Source organism: Stegodyphus dumicola, chromosome 4 (assembly GCF_044657685.1).
Source record: "Stegodyphus dumicola isolate Sdum_Otavi_A_Nest chromosome 4, ASM4465768v1".
NCBI lineage: Eukaryota > Metazoa > Arthropoda > Arachnida > Araneae > Eresidae > Stegodyphus > Stegodyphus dumicola.
In genome coordinates, this window is record NC_140771.1 from 7974543 (window position 1) to 7991154 (window position 16612).

The 16612-nt window shown below is 32.1% G+C and overlaps 2 protein-coding genes across 5 annotated transcripts in view; one reads left to right on the plus strand and one right to left on the minus strand.

Moving 5' to 3' along the window:
* mtDNA-helicase (mitochondrial DNA helicase) overlaps positions 1-11002 on the plus strand; it is a 63691-nt gene extending 52689 nt beyond the window's left edge. For 2 of the 3 annotated variants that reach the window (XM_035366236.2, XM_035366239.2), the window contains 2 exons: positions 3083-3196; positions 10667-11002. In XM_035366236.2, the coding sequence (XP_035222127.1) occupies positions 3083-3196; positions 10667-10792 (240 nt within the window). In that variant the 3' untranslated portion in view covers positions 10793-11002. Of the gene's footprint in view, positions 1-3082; positions 3197-10655 lie in introns of all 3 variants that reach the window. The other variant, XM_035366237.2, reaches the window with a different exon arrangement.
* Positions 11003-14677: 3675 nt separating this feature from the next.
* The window catches only part of Ccz1 (vacuolar fusion protein CCZ1), a 107451-nt gene continuing 105516 nt past the window's right edge, over positions 14678-16612 (minus strand). For both annotated transcript variants that reach the window (XM_085814515.1, XM_085814514.1), the window contains exon 13: positions 14678-14935. In XM_085814515.1, the coding sequence (XP_085670641.1) occupies positions 14880-14935 (56 nt within the window). In that variant the 3' untranslated portion in view covers positions 14678-14879. The remainder of the gene's footprint in view (positions 14936-16612) is intronic.

The following is a 16612-nucleotide window of genomic DNA, read 5'->3' on the forward strand; positions in this document are numbered from 1 at the left end:
ACAGCCAAAAGCTTCCACAAGGATCAGGGCTTAATTTCTAAGATTAGAAGTGCCAGAACCCTATGGAAGACCGTCAGCAGAGAGAAACAAGAGTAAATAAATAAATAAAATGACTATTAAACTCATTAATAATTTTTAAATTAAATAGTTAATTATTATCAAGTTAATTAATAGCTATTTAATTAATGTTTATGAATTGTTATTTAATCAATAATTATTATATAATTAATTAATTATAATTTAATTGATAATTATTAGATAATTAATTATTATTAATTGAAATAATTAAAGATTGAAGTAATTAACTAATTAAATAAAATGTAAAGAGATAAATTGAAATTTAATATGCAATTTTTAATATAATTTTATTGTTAAAATAAAATTTCTACTGAAATTGTTGTTCAATTACATAAAAGAAGTGCCGCAGCCTTCTTATTCAGAGTTCCGGTGCATTCCGGCTAGAATTATGATTTATTACAAAAACTAAGAAGTACCGGAGCCGAGATCCGGTGGGTTCCTGCCCAATTTAAGTTCTGATCGTGGGGTGAGGTGGGGAAGTTCTTTTATCATCACAAAAATTAAATATACTTAAAGTATAGCTGATGAAAATTCCAGGGGGAAACAGAATGAGGGTATGAGTGGGTGGAAACAAAAAATGAGGGGAATCTTGGTGAGAGAAAACATTTTCTTTGACCGCGGCTCTCTGTTGATATAATTATAGCCATCAAGCAGATGGGTGTCAGGGGTAAATGAGTCCTGAATCAGACTCCTAAATGTAAAGTTACTAGTTATGCTTTCCCTTTCGTATTTCTAGAGAAATAGAGTATTGCAAGATCTGCTTATTGTTAAACTAAAATGTTAGGAATTCTAAATTTCTTTCCCTTTAAATTTTGGTTCAGTTTTATAAAAGGAAGTACTGGAGCTCATCTTATTTAGGGCTCCGGTGTGCTCCGGCTAAAATTGTAATTTATCTTAAAAAGAGAAGCACCGGAGCTGGGCTTCGGTGGGCTCTAGCACAATTTAAGCACTGACAAGGATCATGCCTTGGTCTGACCATTGTGGAATGCCACAGTGAATGGAGCACTTAATCTACTGAACAATTTCAATTTGAATATACATGCACGAGCATATGCAAAAAACATCCGGATAATAGTAGCAGAAAGAGAAGATTAGAGACCAGGGCAAATCAAGCATTAGCTGTCTCGTGAACTGGTGTTTCCAGCATAAGCTGATGCTGCAATATGAAAAAATGTTTCTATAGTAACTGGAAATTCCAAAACCCTAATCAGGCTTTTAATTTTCAAAATTAAAGAGTACACAGTCAAGATAAGCGAAACACTAAAATATCTTGGCATTATTCAGCTTGATGTACCACATTAAATACACATAAAGTCAGAATAATTCTCAGCATGCAAAGGCAGATAACCCTTTTAATCACCAGAGCTATACAGTACTGCATCAAATGTAGTACTCATTCTTGCAGGCCTCAGAATATATGTGACAGTGCATAAGACTAAAAGTCTTAAGATTAAGAGTAAGCATCATCACTTACAGTGCTACTTTCTAAACACTGACCATCAGAAGACAGTGCCATCCTGCACAATATAACTGTGAAGCTTTTTTGAATGATAGAGCAGAAGGGGAAAGCAGAATTTGAAATATATACCAAAAACTAAGGATAATACATAGTGTCTTCTACATGAAAATGGGGAAGAAAATGCAAAGAAGTATTTTTTCAGGTTCTGCAAGAAGTTATATATTTTTCAATGGTCAAGTAGATTAAGAAACCTTAATTGTGTCTTTCAGGCAGAATTATTTGCAGTTTTCAAAGCAGTAAAGTGGGCTGTCAGAAAAAGCTTCAGGACAGTTATATACACAGATAACATGCCTAGTACTGAAAAGATATAACTGGTGGTGTCTCTAAAAGTGAACTGGTATATGCTATTAAGGAACTTCTTCTTTGTAGCTATGGTTTCATCACCATGCAGTGGTCAAAGCACAGGACACGAGGGAAATTAAAAGGTACATATATTGGCAAAGGTAGCAATAACATGCATAATGTGTATATTGTTATAGGACATATTATCAACCTGTAGTCAACACTGAAAAGAAAACTCAAAATAAATGTGAATAACAACTGGCAAAGGCGATGGGATTCCATTGTGCGCATCAGCAATGACTATTTTCCGCTAATCTTGTCAGCCCTAAAATGAGAAAGATCCATGTTGATGCAACTGTACACTGAGCATTGCTCTACCCTGCATTATCTACATATTTTCAGTTTTAGAGACTTGGACTAGTGCTCCTGTGGTTAAAGTAGGCAATTTGAGATATTACTTAACATGAATGCATCCTAACGTTGTCTGAGCCGTTATTTTGTAAATAGTATGATATTCTGTAAAAAGTTGCTAAAATATCTGGCACAGTATGTAATTCTATGAAATTGATGTAAATAATCCTATAATTTATGCAATGGAATTTCGAAGTTTAGGATACACTTGTAAAAATACAGGATTTCAAAGACTTCATATGCCCATGTAACTCAACAACAGTTGTTTAAATTATGTCACTCGTCCTTCTGGACTTTGGCCGTGAAGCACATATAGTAGATTTTCTCCACCAGAGGACACACAATAATAGCTTAAGCACAATGCCACATCTGTTATCCTCTTGGGGGTTCAGAGGGCAGAGGATCTACAAAAGCTGTTTCGCAGACTCAAGAATTCTGCATTTACATACTTTAACTAATTTGCATTCTTATAAGAGTTGATAAGCGTGAAATTTATGGTAAACCCAAGATAAGATAATTAGATTAATTCATGTAAAACCTTACAAGTTATCTTCACTGAATATTAGAATTTCTGAATTATCAGACATTAGTGGCAATTAGAAATTGATATAGCCTGTGATATGTTATATGATTGTTATTTATTTAATAATTTTCATGGTAATCCTCTGCACCTGGTTTTGAAAAGTATAAAGGACAAATTTTGTGTAACCCCAGTCTTTATTTGAAGTGCAATTTGTAATGTTTCTAATATTTTAGTTATTGAAATATTCTACAGTACTAAATCTTTTTTAGGAACCAGAATACTCAGAACTGAATAATACATCAATATCAGGGACAGCAAAAGCAACTCAAGAAGCAGATAATATTATTATATTGCAAACTACTAAAAATAGGCAGTATTTGCAGGTAATAATCATTCGACTCATTATTTTGCTCCAGAATAATGCACGGGCACATTTCTCTATGTTGTTTCTGTGAAATAATCAGCCTTTGTTTACATATAAATTAAGCTTTTCTTTTTATGAGATTTTAGTAACAGGATCAATAAGTATTTTATATCCATGGCTGTAGAATGAAATATTATTGCCCTTAAGGATACTGAAGCTGTTGCCACCTTAAAGATGAAATTACATCAAAAAAACATCCATGATCAAAGTTCGCAAGGTCATCATAACTGCTTAACTTTTGTTATTTGCAGTGCTTCTTTTAGAAAGCCCTATTATTATTGGCTGTTTATAGCCTTTAAGTACATTTCATTTAGTTCAGAGGGTGCTATGCACATACTAGGTTTTAAAACAATGTTTTTTTTCATAAGTTTAAATGAATGTGTTTATGAATTTTTCATTCATTTTCCATGCTAAAAAACGTATTTTCATTTATATAAGGAAATTGACATGTATTGCTGTTTAGGGCTTATTAATTTTGTGATCTTTCTAAGGTGTAAAAAAAGGGGATATAATTATGGTCCTCATTAGTTTTTTAAATTCTTGTGCATACCACTTCTCTAAATTTCCTGACATGTTTTTTCCTTTTCTTTGGGAATCCTACCCTTATGGTTCCAAACAATATTGTTCTTTTACCTGTAACCATGAAATTTCTATTGAGGATTTAATTTACTCAGAGGCTTTTTGTAAGGCCATCCCTCATCTAGCCGTCTTCCATTATCCTGAAATAATTTGTTGTTTACTTGGATTCCTTTTTCTTCTACCTGTATGACCTGTTCCTCAAATAGATTACTAATATTGCCATGGGTTCCTCAGTATCCAGCGCCACTGCTAATACAGTATAAAGTCCAAAATCCAGACGTCCATTATCCGGAATGATCTAAAATCCGGACGTCAAAGCCACAAACATTTTTTTTTTTTTTTTTTTTATTAATGCTTTACGCATGCACATTTGATTTTTCCTTCCATAATAAAACGTGGAGATTTTCACTTAAAAATTCTGATTCTTAATTTCACTTAGGCACTAAATAAAATACCTCATTATGTAAAAACAATCATGTAAGCATAAATTTGCGAGATTAATAATTTGGCTCCGTAGCTGAGTATCTGCTTGGCATACATCTCAAAGCGAAACATTCACCTATTTTATATCCCTGACGCTGGCCTAGCGAGTCATTGTTTATTACATTTTGCTTTCATCACCACATGTTTATCAATACATGACAACTTCAGTAATAACTCATGCTGTGATGTCTAATCTTAGTAATTGAATAACAAGAGTATGGCAATCTTTTATGCTAACATTATGCTTGGTTATGATTATAGATTTTTAAATGCTCTAAGAAATGTTGATGAGGAAAAATTAAACAAAAATTCCTTTTCATATGATAAAAATAGATTTTGTTAATGAAGCTCATATGCTAAAAGATTATATTTAGTGCTTTTTAATTAAAAATAACTTATATGTTATTCACCATAAACAAGCGGCGGCAGAATATGTTGGCATCGGACGGCAGAATTTAGGGAAGACAAAATTTTTGTAATTTGGGAAAGCACCGAGCGGCAAAATTAAGGGATGAGAAGTATTTATGATTTAGAGAAAGCACTCGGATCCAAAATTTAGGCACAGGGAAAATTTAGAACTTAGGAAAGCACTTTGTAGCAGAATTTAGGACCCGTAGAGACTGCACCAGACAGTATCGAGCACCGGCCCTAGATAAAGCCTTAAGTATATGTGGGAGTTTATTTATTCAGGACTCGGATTAGTTTGAAGCATGTGCAAGAAATAAACGTAGGTATAGTAAATAACTTACGCAATAGGAATAAGAGAAAATTTAGCGAAACAACTTGGCTTTTGTCGCCAATCTTTTGATACACGGCCAATAATGTATAATGGATGTTATTAAGCTAGGCTAAAATTATCTTTACTGATTCTAAGGCATTTCAGTAGCGGACTGCACTGCTCCCTAATCTTTTAGTTTGATCCAGCTTATTATTTTTTGCAGACTGTTATTATTACGGCAGTTTTATAAAAACTAAGCTTGAACTTTCGATTATGTCAAAAAAAGTTTCCAATTCTGGAGCTGCCAAAGGATCTACAAAGTGAAACCATGTTTCAATGTCCATTAAACAAAAAGTGAAATTGCTACAAAAAATGGATAAAGACATATCCATCTCAAAATTATGCGAGGAATATGGCATTGGAAAGTCAACTGTATATGATATAAGAAAAAAAAAAAAAAAAAAAGGAACTTTTTGAATTTTTTGTGGAAGCAACTTAAACAACTTGCATTGAAAGAAATGTTTAATAAAGTAAACAAATAAATATTAAGCTTTCTTTTGTAAATTTTGATACCCTTTAGATCATAATTGCTCTTTGTTTCATAAATTACGATTTCATATTTTTAATTGTATAATTTCTACATGCTATTGTACCAGATTTAAATTGATGATCTATTATCCGGAAAAATCCCAAATCTAGAATCGCCAAAGTCCCAATTAGTCTGGATTTCAGACTTTGTACTGTAGATGAATGAAGGATTTTGAAAATAATATATGTTTAATTTTTGATTTCAGATTAACTCTCAGATTTTAGAATAGATATACATGGATAACACTTAAATTATTATTCCTGCAGCAGTGCCCCTCTCTTTTTTTTTTACTGTGTAAACTGTAACTTGAAAACTTAGTTTTGTGAGTAGCTGAAGGGAAAAATTTTCGTTTCTGGGATGCCTTATTTGCAGATCTCTTGATGACAATGTTTTCATTTCAGTGTATATGAATTTACACATTCTGACAATACATAGACATTAAGCCTTAGTATCTTATTATCCATAAAGTTTTGATTATAAGACTGTATAATTAGAATGAAATTATTTTGGAATTGTATTTTGCACAGTGCCCATGAACTTTGCCTGAATTTGGCCCACAGATTTAGCTCATTTTTTGTAATTCTATTGATTTTTCATACAGAGTAATTTTAATTCATGTTCAAGACTCTGTGACTTATTTGTGTTGGTAACTATCTATAGAAACCTACTGCTAAATTTCCATTATCTCTTGAATAAGATTAAATCCAAGGCTCCGTTCAGAAATAGTAAAATACAATTTCATTAGATCTCTTGTTTGGATATATATATAAAATTGTATATAAATCATATAAAATTGTTTGTACTACAGTGATCCCTTGCTATTTCACGGTTCATTTATTGTGGCCTCAGTACATCATAGATTGTTCAAAAATATTCATCAAAAATTCAAAATTGAGGAATTATGGCATGAAAGTTGCCTGCACACCAGCAAAAGGCAGGTAGTGCTTACACAATTCAAAATCCACGTCTCTGATTGTCTGGCTAGCATCCCGCCACTTGATATCCCTCCCAACTCGGGAAACTGTGTGAGGCTGGCTAGGTTGGTAGCTACTGCATGGTTCTCCGACATGATGACAGAAGAAGTAAACACACTGATCGAGTGCCACTCGAACCCCGGAATGACAAGATCGGCGAGTGAGGAAGAAGAGGAGGTAGCTGATGACGGTGACGACAACGAAGCTGAAGAACGTGGCCTTACCTTAAAAACCTGCAAGAGCTCTGCAACAAAGGGCACAAAAAATCGACAACAACATGGTCAGAGCCGTAGAAGTTTGTAACCGTATTGACGATGTGATGGCATTGTGCAAGGGCATCTTTGCTCAGAAAAAAAATAACGGTCACAACTCCCCATCACGATTTTCCTTTTGTGCCAAAAACATTCTGCAGAAGCTCCTCCTGCAGCTACCTCAGCTCTATCCAAAGCTGCCCATGACGATCCAGCGCCCCTAACACCTGACGATGAGGCTTCATTTAAAAAGCAGTAAAGCTCTCATTAACCTGTGCAGTAAATCATCTTCTTCACCTCCATCATACTGCACAGGTGTTTCATTGACATTTATAAAGATCAAGCGAAGAGAAGCTATTGTCAGAGGTGATTTACATACCTTGTTATAAAAAAAAGTTGTTATAAAACAGTTCTAAAAACGGTTTACCTTCCACCACACATCAAATCATGTCATTCGACTAAACAAAAGTTAGCTTCATTTTATTCCTATGTTTTTCATACACTTCAAGTTTGCTCTTCCAAACTGTCTCTTGATGAAGAACTAAATTATTTAAAAGCAGTAGCTATTGACAGGGGCTTCTCACCCAACATTAATAATCAAGCAGTTAAAAAATTCTCATCTCAACACACCAAATGGCACACTCTTGCTTCAGGAGATCATAAGAATTCTGCTGTCATTTTCTTCTTTCTACCAATGAGCTATTAAATTGCACGTATTTTACAGAAATTTAACTTTCAGGTTGTTTATTCTCTCATCAATAAAATTCCGAGTTTCATACTCAAGGGCCCTATTCTGGATATGAATTCCTGAGGTATTTACAAGATTCCTTGCTAATATGGTTTAATTTACATTGGTCAAACTAAGAAAGCCTTAAAATTTCGCATTAAAGAACATGAAGCATATGTTAGAAAAAAGGAAACACAGAAGTAATCTGTTGCCCAGCATTGTTGGTCCGAAAATCACACTTTCAATTTTTCTGCAGACAAAATTATTCAAAAAACATCTTTCATTGGTGAATTTAATTTTTTAGAGGCATTTCACATTTAAAAAAATCTTTCTGTCCTAGTTAACGGCTCTAATTCCAATCCATATTTGCCTTCAGCCTTTAAGGAAATTATGTTTAAAATTATAGTCCTCGTTTCGTCAACAAATGGCGCCAGTAGCTTAACTCCTGTCCAGTCTTTTATATCTAATCACTATATCTTATTTCGTTCATTTGCGCTTTGGCAGCTGAAGGTGATGGTTTGGTAAAACCATTGAAATTAGTCTTATGAAAATTTGAAAATGTGGCGCTGAGTTTTGCTGTTTGACTTCTAAATTAATACTTGTTTGGTGTATTATTGTATCTTAACTATATAGCTTGGCAGTAATTCTGAAGTATTTTATATCTTATGTATTGTCTTCAGATATTTGAGATTTGAAATTACTCAAAAAATCAACTTTAATGTGGCATTAATTTGAATGAAACTCTATTGTTGAGGACAATCAGGCACAAGTCCCTTTACTTCAGGAGCAAAATCTTTTGCCTGTGAAGAAGGAGGATATGTGTCTGATCACCTTTGGTATCAATAGAGTTTTATTTAAAATTTATGCCAAACTAAGGTTGCATTTTTTAACTAATTTAAAATTTTATATTGGCTTGTTTCAGTATTTCTCATGCTTGAATTTGTCTTTATACTGCATGTTTTTGTATTTTGTTCATCTTCCACTGCACTCTTTTTAAGAACAATATTATCAGTTGAAATATGGCTTTTGTATAATGATTTCATTATTTACAATCATTTTTACTTTTTGTAAAGACTTTTTTTTTGCTTTTGTTTTATGGAATGCAGTAAAGTATGCAAGGTGTATCTATATAAGGATACTCTTTCTAAGAAATACTGGCTGATAGTTATTTTAATTTGACACTATAATTTTTATTAAAAAAGTCTAGATATGGTATTAAAATAAAGTTGCAGCATCTAGGCTGTAATAATATATGTGTGCATATATATATATACGAGGGTTGGAACTTTAATAGTGGCAACACAGCTGAAAAAATGCTACGCAACAAAACCAAAGAATATCGCATATACCACACGTAAACTACATACCTACCTTACCTCTCAGCAAAAAGACTCGTCCTGCCTACGTCATGCACATGTGGAGTGACGCGAAGAACGAATCCTTGTATTAGCTTGCGGTCTAAAGTAAGTGTTGTCAGGATGTTTTCAAAACAAGAACAACAATGTTGGATAAAAATTGAATGTGCTAGAGGTCGTACAGCACGACAGTGTCATCAAGGGCTTCAAGAGGCTTGCAGGGAATCTGCATTGTCTTACAGAACTGTAGCAAGATGGGTGAAAGCATTCAATGAAGGACGCCACAACGTGGCAGGCATGCTGCGGCCAGGTCGTCCGAGTGTCAGCGATGCAGACGGGCAAGCTGTTGCCGCACTAATGAACAGTGATCACCGCCAAACGATTCGTCAGCTGGCCGGACAAATAGGATTAGCGCGTACGACTGTGCTGCACATTCTGAAGGAACGCCTGACCATGAGAAAAATTGCTTCACGATGGGTTCCACATCAATTGACGAAAATGCAGAAATGGCTACGATACGATGCTGCCCGAACCCACCTGGAGCGCTATATGAGAGCGAAAGAGATGCTTTTTTACGCCGTATCATTACGCTGGATGAGACTTGGGCCCGATCGTACCAGCCAGAACTGAAACGCCAATCAAATGAATGGTGTCATCACGACATTCAAAATTTTGTCAAAACCCCAGCAATGTGAAAGTTATGGTGATTCTCGTGTACGACTGTAATGGTGTCATCCTAACGCATACTGTTCCCCCACAGCAGACCGTCACTGTGCAGTATTACTGCTCATTTTTGGAGCACAATCTCCGACCAGCTTTGAGAAAAAAACAGCGACACTTTCTGCAGAACGCTCCTCTCATTTTGCATGACAATTGACAATGCTCGGCTGCATGCAGCGCAAGCTGTGACTGATTTGTTCAGGCGATGGGGCTAGGAAGTGCTTTACTATCCACCATACTCCCCAGATCTAAGCCCTTGTGACTATGACTTAATTCCTAAGATGAAGGAACCACTTCGTGGCACTCGCTTCCAAACTGTTCCTGAGATTCTTGCGGCAGTAGACCCGTCCATTCAAACTATCAACAAAACAGGCGCTGCTACAGGTATTCTGCGACTTCCACATCGTTGGAAATGGGTTGTACACAATGCTGGCAACTATATTGAAGGACTGTAAAACATGGTGACATGAATCACTTTTGTATTCCTTGTAAATAAATAGTTGCCACTATTAAAGTTCCAACCCTCGTATATTTCTTTAATTGAAAATGTGATTATATTTGAAAATTGAATGTGATTTAAATTGAAAATGTGTTTCTGTAATTAAAAATGTGATTAAATTATAAAAAATATTCTACTTACTTTGTTTTATTAGGAGCTAACAGTTAGTATAATTTTTTATTTAAAAAGAGAAGGAAGGTATGTGCATATTTTCTTCCTGGTTTGTATTTCAAGCAAGTTTAGTTCCTAAAATGTGAAACCTTTGCAATACTTAATTATGTAGTACACATATCTATGAATAAATATCCCTCATGAAGGTATTTCGGCTTCTAATATATGAAGCATGTTAAGATCAGATCAGTTTTTTTTAATTCAATTGTTATGAAGCTGATACTAGTCGTAATAACTATTTTGTGTGATGAAAAATGCAGTCAGAAGTCTTATTAGTTGCATCAGGCTAATTTTTATGTAAATCTGATTATTTTTATGTTGTATATAAATTTACCATAATGCAAATACTTAGTTTTATTTCAGGTAACAAAAAATAGATTTGATGGTCATAAAGGATGTGTAGTTCTTGAGTTTGACAAAAGAACACAGACATTTAGTATGAAGAAAATGAATTCAAAGCAAGCAAAACAAACTTCAGAAATTTTATGACATATGATATGATGATATGTGATTTTAATTTTTTTTCAAATACATTTAATATTAAGAAAAATCGTATGATGTTAATCATTTTGTATTATGTTGCATTTATCATTGTAAAAAATGGATTGTGCTTTTCATGAATATGTATATACATCATAGTTGTCCTATTTAAGGGCCCAGTTTAAAAAAATGAATCAAATAAAATAAGTTAATAGCTTATCTTGTTTGTCACAAATATGTGTGTGATTTTAATCACTAATTGAAAACAACAACACCTCTTGAAGGTGTTTAAGAAAAAGTGTATTGTATGTAATTTTTGAGTGGACCTGAAAATGCAATTATTGAGAAGTTTTGTCTTGCTGGATTTTAAGCTCAAATTTTTATTTAGAAAAATAAATTCACATTCTTATTTTCATAGATTTTTTTTAAATATATTTTGCTCTATAAATAAATTTAGTAACAATAAATATTTTATATGTTACATAATCTATTCAAATTTTATTTTAAAATGTTTGAAAGGGATTTCATTTTTCTTGCCTAGCAAATGCTGAGGAAAAGCAATATACTTTTAAAATCTTATATTAAGGTATTTTTATATAATATTGCATTATGCATTTTTATGTATTACACATTTTTATATAATATTGGATAATTCTGCAAGTCATGATGCATTTAATTTTCAGTGACAGTTAAATATATAGGTTTGCTATTAATTTCATTGGTAGAAAACTCATCATGACATGGCATTTAAATTAATTAATTAATTAAATCACTGGTTGTATGTAATAAACTGTATTTCAAATTGGAAAAAAATTTTAATAAGAATTTTTTGTGTATTCAAGCAACAAGAGTTGCAACTTGAAGATAAATTTTTTTCCCCCTTGGTGGGTTCTTTCAAAGCTATATATCATCTCAAAGATGATTTTGTTGTGAAATCAGAGAACAGGCAACATGAAATGCACATAAGATTTTTTTTTATTATTATTAAACATTACTATGTGTTAATTTAGAATTCAAACAACAAAAATCAGTTATATTTGCAAATTTTCCCAGGACTAGTTTTGATGGCTTTACCAAACAGGTCTCCAGTCCAGCCATTCCTATCTTATCTGATAGGAATTGTTGTTATTATTTGACTTCTAAATTAATGCTTTTTCGTCATATTGTTTTATCATAAATGTTATGTGTCTTAATATTTTGATTACTGAAAAATAAATATCTTGTGTGTATTTCATGTGGATTTTATAACATACTAGTTAACTGCTTTACTGAAAATTTTTTATTTGAATTTATTTTTTTAATTTTACTTATTTGGGAAAAAAAAAAAAAAAACTACATTTATCTATATCATTGGCTAGTTTGTTGTTTTTAAGAATTACATGATATTCCTAATTGTTTGAATTTTAATGTTATGTTTCTTGTATGTATTTAGTTAAAACATAAGTGCATTTCAAAGTCATTTTGAGTTACAAGGTGGCTGTAACTGAAGATAAAATGTAATTAAGGTAAAATAACATCCTGAACAAATATTAATTTAGAAATGAAACAACAATCAGTGTTACATTTGCAAATTTTCTCAGGACTAGTTTCAATGGTTTAATGAACCATCTTCCTCAGCTTCCAAAGTCCAAATGAATGAGATACGATTATAGCGACCTAAATTAATGCTGCTGACTAGGACTCATCTTTGACCAGTTTCACACATACACTGTCGCAAAGTTCTTTCATGGTGGTGGAGTGTGTTACCCTCCTGCGGACCGACCATATGTGTTAGTTTGCTTGTCCCTAGCAGTCTCTCACTCACCTTTAGCCTTTCAAAAAGTAAAGCTATGATTAATTTAGGTCACTATACCTCAGCTGCCAAAGTGCAAATGAATAAGATTATAGCGACCTAAATTAATGCTGCTGACTAGGACTCGTCCTTGACCAGTTTCACACATACACTGTCGCAAAGTTCTCTCATGGTGGTGAAGTGTGTTACCCTTCTGTGGACCATATGTGTTAGTTTACTTGTCCCTAGCAGTCTCTCATAAGCTCACCTTTAAAAAGTAAAGCTATGATTAATTTAGGTCATTATATCTTATCTCATACATTTGCACACTTTGGCAGCTGCGATGATGGTTTGGTAAAACCACTGAAACTAGTTCTGTGAAAAATTTGCAAATATAACACTGATTTTTGTTATTTGACTTCTAAATTAATAAAATGTAATGTCAAAATTGAATTGGGGCCTTAGATAAGATTACGTATATTTATCATTATTTATAACTAAACTAGCAGGCTACAGTCAAAGCCAAATATACAAGTACACATGAAACGAAAATATATAAAAACATTTCAATATGAATGAAATCGGTTCGTTCTTTCCAAGTAACAACCAGTTCATAAATAATTTTTTGTTGCCTAATCAAGAAACAAAAACTTTTGACACTTCAGGTTAATATGTATATGTATGACATGATGATTTAAATTTAATCTAATACAGTCAAAAGTCGTTAGTTCGGACACCCATAATCCGGACCTCAAAGCTAAAAACTTTCTGCGCATGCGCCGCGTTGGCACATGCGCACAGGCGTTTTACGTGTGCGTGTAAGACCTTGACTACTGCGCATATGCGTGTGCGCAAGTGCAGAATACGTTTTCGCCTGCGCGTTTAATGTATAATGGACGGTGTAAGCTAAAATTATCTAATTATCTATTTCAGTTAATGTTAATGATTGCGTTGTTCCTTAATCTTCGAATTGGATCGCGCTTATTATTTTTTGCAGACTGTAAGAGCAATTTTATAAAAGTAAACTTGAACTTTCGATTATGTCAAATAGAATTTCCGATGCTGGAACTTCCAAAGGATCTACAAAACGAAAGTATGTTTCGATGTCCAACAAACAAAAAGTGGAATTGCTGCAAAAAATGGATAAAGACATGAAGAATGTGACAGAGAGGTTAGTGAAAACGAAAAAATTTCGATTGACAAGTTAGTCGGTATTCTCGGCACAGCAATTAACGGGACTTGAACAGCGGAACTTTGTAACTGAACAAGAAATTATATCTGTTTATAGAATTAAAGAGAAAGTATTATCACATAAAACGAAACAACTTACATTGAAAGAAATGTTTAATAAAGTAAACAAATAAATATGAAGCTTTTTTTTTTTGTAAATTTTGATACCCTTTAGATCATAATTGTTCTTTATTTCATAAATTATGGTTTCATATTTTTAATTTTAGAATTTCTGCATGCCATCTTACTTAATTTAAACTGATGATCTATAATCCGGAATCGCCGAAGTCCCGATGAGTCCGGATTAACGACTTTTGACTGTATAACAGCTTTTTCTCAATATTAATGAAAGAATTAATGTGGCAGTAACATATTGTGTGAGTTATCCTAACCTCAAACAAAAAAGTTGCCAACAGCAGGTGTTTATTTAAAAGACATTAAACGAAACATTTTTGACATATAATGACATCATATGCAATAATGCTTTCTTCAGCATCAGAATATGATCTTACATAATAATAATTAGTTTAATGTTTGGCAGTTCTATTTTTGTTTTATATTTTGTAATGCTTACAATTTTTTTTAACAAATTCTATGATTTGAAATAAAGCAGTAGCAGTTTTCGAAATAAAGCATTTTTATTTCCCATGTGCAAGACTGCAAAAACAAATTCAATTTTTGAATAATGCAAAAACAAGAAAAGAACAAATGTAATGTAAAATTAATTCATTTTAAAAAATGATTTGGAATAAAAGCTTTACATCAAGATGTTAAAATAATCGATAAAAATATTGAAACATTAAGGACTGTATAAATGTATAATAGCATGAAAAACATAATCATATGAAGTGTAAAACAAGCACAAAGTAGACAAGGGAAAGAGAAATAAACACTTGTGTATGAAAATATATTTTATTGAAGAAAATGAAATCATAGACTCCATGGACATTTATAACCACTAAATTTCTGAAAGCATGATATACATATATATATATATATATAAATAACATGTTTAAATTATATTTACATATGCTTTATAAATTACTTACATAACTTAGATATCACATTAACAAAAAATAATAACAATGCAAAGTTTTAATCTATGATGAATATGCTTTGGAAATGGGAAATGCTGAGTTTTTTCAGTTCCTCTGAAATAAAATTAAAAATTTACAATGTAATTTTCATGCATATAGTAAAATAATAATAATAATAATAATAATAATAATAAAATTACAATCCATGAGTTTGAAAATTTTAGTCTTAAATGTACATTTATATTACAAAAACACTTTTATGAGTTCAATAATTTGAAACTTTAGTATTAAATGTACACTTAACATTAAAATTATTAAACTGATAACTTTTAATTTCTTTGCTTAGAATTAGTAAAGTCATAAAAGTGTTTCTGTTCAAATTTGAATTTTATTACATTAAAAAAATAATTACGTAAGCTAAATTTATTTTCCACACGCTACTTAACTCTAAGTTCAACCATCTACATCCATTATGCATAAAAATATGAAATCTGTCAAAATAGCATGCTTAACAATTTCTTAGTTCATTAGAATCCATTGATTACACTGAAAAAAGTATTTGGCAAATCTACATTCACTTATGATAGGATCATTGAGAAATTCATCTCTGAAGCATTTTAATCTGTATCTGCATCTTGCATTAAATACTGCAATGGTTTTGAATATAAAATAGTTTCTCATTATAAAATGATTCTGCATTTCTTAAAGTATCTTAATAAATATATAAATGAAAGGGTTGCCATAAGATAGCTCCACATTATGAATTTGATATATGACAATAATCATTCCCTAATAACAATGATTAAGTGCATAAGCTGGCCTCTGCAGATGATGTATGACCATCACAAATGGACAAAATTACATGGCATGAGCAAGACTGGCCCGATATACAATAGATCTAACAGCAACTTGAGCAACAGAACATAAATATATTATTTCTAATAGACAGAGAGTCGAGAAAGTGTCCTAAAATTTTTTCATAAATTTCTGTATATAATTAAAAAAGTTCTAAAAAATTTATAATGAGTAAGATTATTGAATTTTAACATCAATGCCAAAAAAAAAAAAAAAAAAAAAGGCATGTTTCTGAAAAATTTCACATCAATTAGTCAATCCAGATAGACATCAAAAACAGACTTCATGGCAGTAACATCAAAACAATATAAATAATGACTGACTTGAATATTTTCATCGATGACCATCTTACTTGGTTACTGAAATTAATACTTCAAATATTAAATCAAAATAATTTCATCTCGCAGTTATTTATATACCTTGCCACCTTGCATATTTCAAGTTACTTATTGACAACAGAAACTATAACATATTTAATTCCACAAAACATGCATCTTTCACTACACTGCAACTTGCTTATATTGATGCAATATGAAATAAAACAGCCTAAAATAAAAGTGACAGATATTATCATACAAACCATCATAATCTTGCTGCTTTGCTCTCGTTTTAAAAAGAAGCTATAAAATTTAATCCCTGATAAAAGGTGACAGATATGGGATCTAGCGATACTAATCACAGAATATATACTTTCTCTGCAAGATTAATAAATGGGTTCAGCAACAAGAATTATATTTAACTCAGAATCCAATAGGTCATGAACCACTTGTAGAATACTTCCATTGCATTGGTCTCATTGAAGACAAATTATATTGTTGCAGCGAGACTTGCAATCCAGACCAATGTTATTAACTATATTCAGAAGTAAGCACATCATTTAAAAGTAAAGCATTAAATAATTGCAACTCAGTATCCAATAGATCATGAACCACTTGT